We start from the raw sequence: 8,774 nt of genomic DNA on the forward strand, positions 1-8,774 counted from the left end.
TTGTCGCCTAGGCGCATTGAGTGCATTGACAATCCGTCAGTTTTCAGTGGGTATCTACCCGCTACCCTGACAGCTGGCGCTCACAGGTTGCATGCAACTTCTCTCTCTGCTCTGGTAATACCCCTGCTCCTGTATCAAGTAGGCACATCTCTCGCTCTTCCTGTCTATCTCGTTAACAGCCTGTATCAGAGCATCAACCGCAATCCACCACCAAAGCGTTATTGTTCACAGGTGGTTGGGTACAGCGACTTTGATTCTTTCAGTGGCCTAGACATACCACACTTGTAGCATCGGGTCGTTCGAACGTGCCTGCATGATTCTGTCTTTATGGTGGCATTGGGTCAATTTTCGTCCACAGGTCCTCCATCGGTGAAACATACCTGTTCTCCTGCGACTGCAACGTGGCTAGTGACGCTGTGGCCAATTCCTGTGCCAGATGCACCATGCTCAACTGGCCGGTTGCCAACCATAACTGGACATCAAGCGCTGGCTGCACACCCTCGACGAACTGGTCAGACAGAAACTGCTGGCGAGGCACTGCATCCAGTCCCAGCAAGACAGGATCCACTGGCGAGGAACACCATCGGTCCAATCTCGGTTCCATTCTGGCCGCCTTGAAGCGCCTCATAGCCTCCTGATGGTCGGTCAGTGTGAAGAAACCCACTGCATGAGATATATACATGGCGGCACATTCCACCTTCCCGGGGGTGCTCTCGACCATCCTCTGAGAAGTGTCCTCAGTCTCGCAAACTAACTCCAGTCGGCATCCAGTCCAGCCGCCTCCGCAACATCCTCGAAGTCCTCCAGAGAGGTCCGCACATCCCCATCCCCAAAAGGTTGTGGTGACAGACTCTTCTTCCAAATCTTAGTCACGGCATCAAATGAAAGGAGCAAACCCCTCCACTGCGAAGTCACTGATCAGAAAGCGCGAACCGACCAGTTACAAGCTGTTAGCTATGAAAGTACACATCTCATCCGCATAAAGCTTCCAAAGACTGAACATTCTCACACGGTTTTCTAAACTTCTCTGGGCATTCACTGATTGTTATACAATAGTAAACGAGCACTGCAAGGCGCTTCCACAATTCCCGCAATAAACTTCACCTTCCATCAGATGCGAGGACGAAGCTTTGATGCCAGAACATTGGCTACTCATGTCTTATCAGTAGTACACACCGTCACACCAAAGGCTCTATATATTGTCAAGCTGATGGCCTGTTGGATTGCATGCGTTGTCTAAGGCCTTAAATGTCAATTCGTCATCTAGCTCTGCAAACTAAAGGGTTCATCGGAGCCACAGATGGCATTTTAATTGTCTTTGTGCATCCTTTCTTGTGTCCGTTTCTTCGTTTTTGTACTCATATTCGGTGACATGTGTTGATAACTAACATGCACTACTGATTGTCAAAATGCCGTGCCAAATAACGCATAATCTCACAAGTGTCACCACATTTGAGTGGTTGGTCAGGCGGTCGTTGATCCGTTCACCAGTCGAGGTGACATCACCAGTGCATGACTGGATAGGTATTCCGGTACACGTCCTCACATGTTCACACCCATAGCTCCCTTTTAGTTCTGACTTCTTTCTCTCGCCGGTGGTCTCCAGGTCGAATACTCAGTGTCACAACGACATAAACAACAGTGGCTAAGGAGGTGTACCCATTGTTAATAAGGCTTTGCAACGGCAGGGACAAGCCTATTTGTTTGGGTAACGTTGGTGACTGGTGACTCGATCGCTAACTACGCTTATCTGTCAACCAGAACGTTATTTGCACTTGACATAGACCTTCGGATATTTTTGAGCTTGTCTGTTTATCGTTCTATAGGGTAAATGCTTTTGAAGTGCCCCCAGTTCTGCACACAGTCAGTTCTCAGTTAGTTGATATTCTTCTCCCTCACATAATTGATGGACTGGAGTGTTGTCCAAATGTGTTTAGGATGCTTTTTCATGTCACTGTTGTTCCTTCGAGCATGAAGAAACTTGATTCAAATATCGCAGTACAAATTTATCCCTCATCTTAATATGAGCTACTCATTTTGAAACGGTCCTGTCAGAACTGATGAGACTCTCAATTTCAATCGGGAAACCAATCTTGTATGGCCCCTTTGTGTACACTTGTGTCTTCTGCTTTTCTTGTATCCCCCCGACCTTAATATCAGAGATTCGTAGGAAGGAACTTCGTCTCCCCAAATTAAGCTGTGAATCCATCCAGCGAACAGGTCTCATGCAGATATCCATGCGTATATCTAGCCCTCCGCATATGATCCTTTCTGTCTGCTTACTTTTCTGCTCGCGCTTACCCAATGACTTTTCAGACCCACTTTACTCGATCCTCACAATCAAATTTTCTTCCAGTCAGTTCAAGTATTTTTATGTAAGGACACCCCCCGAATGTCTCAATCTTGTTTTGACGAAATTCTTAAATTATTTCGGCTGGGATCTTCACATTCGTCAGGTTTAAAGACCACTTTTTTACCACGCAAGTGAAAATGCTTCACACAGTTCCCTGTCCTCTGCACCCATCATAAAATTGTCAATCTGAGGATTGAAGGACATATTCTTATTGCTATTATTAAGGTCATCGCTATGAGTAAAATCTTCCGTTTAATACAAGTTGCAGAGGACAAAGTAGGGGTCATTTGTTTCTCAGGTGAATACATGACCTGTGACCATTGTTGCCGGGTTAGCATGAGTATGCAATTTGGTCACCTGCTGAATCAGCATTGCATTCGATCTGCTGAATCCCGAACAATCAATAGTTGCTACTGAACGGCGAACTGCAGTGCCAACACGAAACTGGGGGACAGATTAACCGGTCAGTCAGAGTGGTCACGCACGTAATTGTCTGTCGCATGACAATCTCATAAGCCCACATTGTATCTCTGCCCATGTGCAGGTTTTTGTCCTCTGTATGCCTCTTCTCGAGCGTGCATTCATCCCATGCTTCACGTGTGCCACACCTGATTGGTCGTCTGGGGTACAGATTTGTGTCCGCATCACCGCGCGCAAATCAGACATGAGGATTGAGACAACAACCGCTCCCGGGACGAGATGACAGCAAATTGTTGTTCCCATTTATTCGCTGCTAAGCGGTCAGTAAACCTTATGAAATTTGATGTCATATGTCTTTAGGCAGCATGCATCATATGACTTGTAGAGATAACTCACAGTTTGGACTACTAAAGGAATTTTCACGTTCAGTTTTCCAAGGTACGTTCTTCAATCTTCCCGTTGCTCAAGAACGATGGATCTGAAATTCTGGCGTTGTTTTCCACAACATATAGGTAGTTAGTTTGTTCTGGGGTTTAGATTCGTTGATCTTACTATATGATGTCCTGCTCTCTTGTGAACATCACGCCTAGAATTTATAGTTGATGATATGAGTTATTTAGTATTATGTTTTCAAACTATTTACTATCAGTGTAGGCACGAGTAAACTCTGGTACAATTAGCAGACTAATTCTTTCGCGAAGAAGCCTCCAGTGACAAGTAATATTGTCCGGATTCTACACATTCTAAAGATTTTCTTCTGGTCATCACTTTGAAATTCAGTTTTCCTAATGGTTCTTTTCAACTTGTAGATACCTCTCCGCATTCTCTCCAAAAAGCTCCTTCAAGTCATTTGTCCATGCAGGCTTATTGGAATGAAGTCAGCGAACCAAGCAAAATGGAAACATCATTTTTGAGTCCACACACAAGTAGTGATTACTCGAATAAGTCAAAAAACATATTCTCCTCGGGAAAGCAGCAGTGGAACACCATACCCAGCACTGACTTCAACCATGCACACAGCCCAAACAATGGTTCGGATGGTAAAGAAAGTACACAAACGGAAAAACCCTGTGCCACATGTACAAATTCCTCTGCTCTAACGCACGCACAAATTCTAATGAACGGTTACAACAGACGTTCGCAGATTTCAGTAAGTCAAAGACAAGAAAGTATCGAGTCAACAGAGCTGGGCGGACAAGTTTGCGATGGACCTTTTGACCCATTGAGATCAGAAAATTCCTACCATCTACCTACGACCACTACAACATACAACCAGGGTACACACTGCGATGGGAGGGAGTCCAAAGAGAGTGCACTTTTAAGATTACCAAATTATGGAGATTCCACACCACTATGGCCTGTGCCAGAGCTGAACAAACTGGCTTCCAGTCAAGCAGCAATGCACGGTGAGTAAAATACAGCTGACCTGATATTCGTCTTACATTTTATTATTTTTGATATACTCCAAACGACTAGCCCGGCAGCTCGGCCGTGTGACTGTTTCATTTTTTGTACCTGTGACTATCGTGTATACTCTCATGAACTGTCGGTTATCGCAGTGAATATTCTGTTCTCCCTCTTGGCTATCGAATGCCTGATGACAGTGTTCTTGCCTGTCTACCTAACAACATGTTGACTTCCCTCACGGTCAATATTTAGGAGCCTGTTACAGTCAGTTATTACATCATTCATTTTTCTTGAAACAAGAGAAAATGTTAGGAAAAAGTTTGAGTTAGTTTGAGTAGAAATGTGAACCAGACTGCTGATGAGACCTATCATTTCGATTACTTACGGGTGTGCTGATGGTGATTTTCCACACTCAGTAGTCGGAATGCTATTGTAGTCCGGGATTGCGCAGCAGTTTAGCTACACACAGCGCGAAAATAACTTGGGCCCCCTTGTAACTCATGTTCATTTTCACCCAATCCCGAAAGATTAACGATCAGTAGTTCACCTGAAATGGAAGCATAACCTGAAGAGTCCTCAAGTAGCTTTCGACCTAGCGTTCACCTATCAATGACTTTTGCCTGCTTCTTCTGGAATCCCACCGATTGACATCACCTAACCGTATAAAATTCAAGACAGCAATAGAAAAGTGAATTGGATAATGACTAGGAGTGCGCGCACCAACGGATACGAGGGTTAGCACTGGGACGTGTGATCTGCCATTCTGAACGTGGTCTTGATATTTTCAGACTAGAATGATAGTTTCCCCTAACTTTTTACTTCGGGCATTTTTCAGTATTTGGCTATTCGACTATTTGTATCAGATGAGGATCTTCATGAAGTTTACCGGAATATAAGGACAAAATGCTGGGATCAACGGTTGCTCTGTAGAACTGGACTCATTTTCACGCCATTAGTTAATTATAGACCGACATGACGACGCACAGGCCATCTTTTAAACTTTATGATCATGGTTTTTGTGAATGCAGTTTTTCCACAGGGATCGCGAACGACTGGCCAATTTTTTCAATGACTTGGCAGAGGTTCTGTGAGGCAGTTTATTTTGGTGAAAATTTGAGGAAAACCTTAACTACAGGTGAATATACGTTTGAAAAAGATCGCACACCTTATGCGACGACTGAAGTACATCAAGATGAATAAAGATGAGTTCAGTGGATTGGGAACAGAACTGCTCGGGCCATAAGCAGCAAATAATTCTGCGTTTGTTGACACATTCCAATCAGGTTTCCGTGAGCAATACTTTGGTTCTGTCAGGGTCAGCCGTTCTCAGTCTGTCGACACATTTCCCAATACTGTATGCTGCGGCTGTGTGACGTCAACGTTCAATTTCCTGCGATTTCCCGGCTTCACAAAGTACATTGTCAAAGTTTGCTAGGTTTGAATGCGTATGAGCTTTTGTGCGAGCAAATCTAGCATTAGAGATGACCCCAATACCATCCGAAATAACATGTCGTCATTCATATACCGAGTATGGGATGAAATTATCAGTATACCGACAATCAAAATTCAACCAGGATTCTAATAGCATCTTGTCAAGTGTTCATAACAAACTGCCTAGTTAGCGAATATACACCCATTTGCAAAACCAAATTAGTTTGCAAATGAGTGTATATTCGCTAATTTCGTGCAATTTGGTTTCAAGTAGAGCATAGGGTTGACGGAAACCCGCGGACTGCGCCTACCTGATGAGCCCCAAGAAGGGCGAAACCGGTCGTGGGCTGTCGATGGGTTTTCAGCAGCCTTATGAGTAGTACATTACAAAGATAAACTGCCTAGTCATTCTAGAAATTTTATTTTATTCCCTGAATGTTAAACTGCTAAAAGTTTTAGACACACAAAGATTAGCCACTGTCGGGAGATTGGCAGTGGATATTTGAGAAGCAGATTTCCGAACAGCCTGAGCATCTTTTCAGAGGTTTCGTAAACAATTGGTGAATTTACTGCTGAGCAGCGTTTATCTTTTGACAGAAGCTTAGTCAGGTCGAGTAAGTAAGCTGATTGGGTTTTAAGGCAGTCAGAGAACCAATCCGTGAGCTTTCTTATGACTAGCCGACTTGATCAGTGATGGGCGTCAGTCTGATGCTCCTGTTTGTTCGGTGGTGGGGATGACTAACATTTACGACAAATCGGTTAGGGAGGCAGATGTCTTCATATTGACTCAGATTTTGCGGCCTTGCTTCTTCTGTCTAAGACACCTTATCGAAATAGTCTGTTAGCCTGTGTTCGTCAAAGGGTGCCGGGGGTTGAGTGGTTAGGGGTTGGGGTGATCAGTTGCATCTTACACTGCTTGGATTTTGTACTTTTAGACTCTGACTGTCTTAAAGCCCAATCAACCTGATTACTTACTCACTTGGCCTGACGAAGCTTTTTTGTAAAAAGTGAAAATTTGCCCAGCAATGAATTCATCGATTGTTTACCATACCTCTCTGAAACGATGATTACCCAATCGGTCTCAAACACTTTGCAATTGATTGAAAACCGTGCGTCTGTTTTTATTTATTTCCTAAGTTCTTCTGTTCATAGTGGCTTTATTTATTTGTATGCACCTTCCCGATTGCGTTAACTCTAAATAAATAATAGAAAACTGTTCACGTACGGAGAAATCGATGAGGATTTTTCGTGTATTTATAACATGATTCTACTTATTTCCTCCTCAGTGAACCAGTTTGTCCAGGTCTATTGTGCCTAAACTATTAAACAATGTCTCTGATAGCTTAGTTCAACGATGCTTTCAGCAATGAGAGGAAATATTTGAATGTATACATAGTACTTAGTTCAAACTGGGCTGCGAGAAATGACTGGGAACTTTGAAAGACATCAAACTACCAGTTACAGTGTTGTTCGCTTCCTTTCTTGAACCGGTGTCCCACAACGACTTATTCCTATTCTATAGTGAAACATATATGGTTGTTGTTGCAAGACTTCTCATGAATTCTATACGCACGATATTGGTGTATCACGAGGCGTACTTCATTCTTGAAAAGCCGTCCTTGCGAAGAAGGCTAGCTACAGTGCTACGGGAGGTTGACGCCTCATGTCTCTGCAGCAAATCATAAAAAGTTGGCCCCTCATGTGAGGAACAACTAGTGCCATGTGATAACGAGTACTGAATTCTTTTTCGATTTGGACACAGTTTGGCGTGAAAGGTGCTGCTTGTGTCCAGACTTTCAACTGGGTAGACAGTGGTCGTTGCATCGCGAATGGGTCAGCTGTTCATATGGTGGTGCTTTAGTGAGCTGAGTTCATTTCTTTGTTTTTCCGTTTACCACTTAACCACCGAGATCGACCGTTGGGGCATTCAGGCTCCGACTGCTTGACACCTTCGCCACATGCACTCACTCTGCAGTGTTCAGTCATACCTCAATACACTACTGAATACCCTGTATTTCCGATATTCTCCGACGCGTTTCGGTGTAGTATTAGCAGTTGTCTACCATAGTTTCAACAAGGCGCCTTAGGATATTGCCATAGGTAAGTGTTGGAGTGGTCATGTTTGCCAAAAAGATGGAAATTTGAACCATCCAATTGTGGAAGCTTGTCTGAAGATAGATCACCGCCTACCACCTAAGCCGGCACAAGCCATGTGCCAGTAACAATGTCCTACATAGCACTTTAAGGTTGCACTGTGATTCATCATTCCATTCATGCAAAATACGGTGAGTGAGTAGGGACACCAGGATAACATCCCAATAAATGAGCGTCTTGTGAGTGTTCTAGAGTAGAAGGAATATAACGAAGTGTTTAGTGTACATAAAACAGATGCTTGTGCAAAAAATAATAAATATCACGCTTTTTCTGACAGTCTACTTGCCGAATGGTGCTTGAACGCTGGGCGTAAGCTTTCCGGAAAGCTTCCTATTTTTTCAAGAACGGCCCTCAGATTACATTGGTTGTTTCGCAGTGTTTCATTGCTGCACATCATACTCGCTGTTTACCGAAGATAGAGTTTTTCAAGCACCCAGGTAACGTTACCTGTTAGGCTCACTTAGCAGACGGCCACATACGACGCCTGATAGAAAAGTACTTTGTGTTTCCGAGGCTTGGTATCCGACGAGCCCGGTAGGCACAGTTTAATGGTCAACAATCGGCCTACCAATTAAAAACCTAGCATTGCGTGTTCGCTCATGCATCGTTCGCCCACCAGTGCTTCGCTCACGGTGAATATTCCCTAACCTAAACATCAGCATAATTTGAGTGGTCTGTTCGGCGGCGCTATCAGCTGATTCTGAGTACACGTATGACCGTGAGGAAGTAAGACAAATTCCTCCTGTAATTCCGCTAAACTTACCGGTCACTTTGGGATACAACTTGGATCAAGTGCTATACAGTGTATGCATCATGTGTTTAGATATCACCATGATGTAAAGTGCTCAATCCTGAAATGAACAGCGATTCACTGGAGCAAATCATCTATTTTAAGAGTATGCAAGTCGGTCGCAATCAGCTTTGCTTCGGTGAGCCAGTAATTCCTTCTGGTCCTACTATCAAGTACCTACTCCAGTGAACCTCTGTCCAAATACAGACCTTCATTTTT

At 43.8% G+C, this 8,774-nt stretch overlaps 2 protein-coding genes across 2 annotated transcripts in view; one reads left to right on the forward strand and one right to left on the reverse strand.

The window, feature by feature from the left end:
• Positions 1 to 750: 750 nt before the first annotated feature.
• T265_01009 (hypothetical protein) overlaps positions 751 to 8,774 on the reverse strand; it is a gene marked incomplete at both ends in the record, with an annotated part of 49,037 nt that continues 41,013 nt past the window's right edge. The window contains one exon of the mRNA XM_009164924.1: positions 751 to 864. Within this exon, the coding sequence (XP_009163188.1) occupies positions 751 to 864 (114 nt within the window). The remainder of the gene's footprint in view (positions 865 to 8,774) is intronic.
• T265_01008 (hypothetical protein) overlaps positions 3,124 to 8,774 on the forward strand; it is a gene marked incomplete at both ends in the record, with an annotated part of 17,754 nt that continues 12,103 nt past the window's right edge. The window contains 2 exons of the mRNA XM_009164923.1: positions 3,124 to 3,211; positions 3,583 to 4,179. Of these exons, the coding sequence (XP_009163187.1) occupies positions 3,124 to 3,211; positions 3,583 to 4,179 (685 nt within the window). The remainder of the gene's footprint in view (positions 3,212 to 3,582; positions 4,180 to 8,774) is intronic.

Source organism: Opisthorchis viverrini (assembly GCF_000715545.1).
Source record: "Opisthorchis viverrini unplaced genomic scaffold opera_v5_10, whole genome shotgun sequence".
NCBI classification, from domain to species: Eukaryota; Metazoa; Platyhelminthes; class Trematoda; order Opisthorchiida; family Opisthorchiidae; genus Opisthorchis; species Opisthorchis viverrini.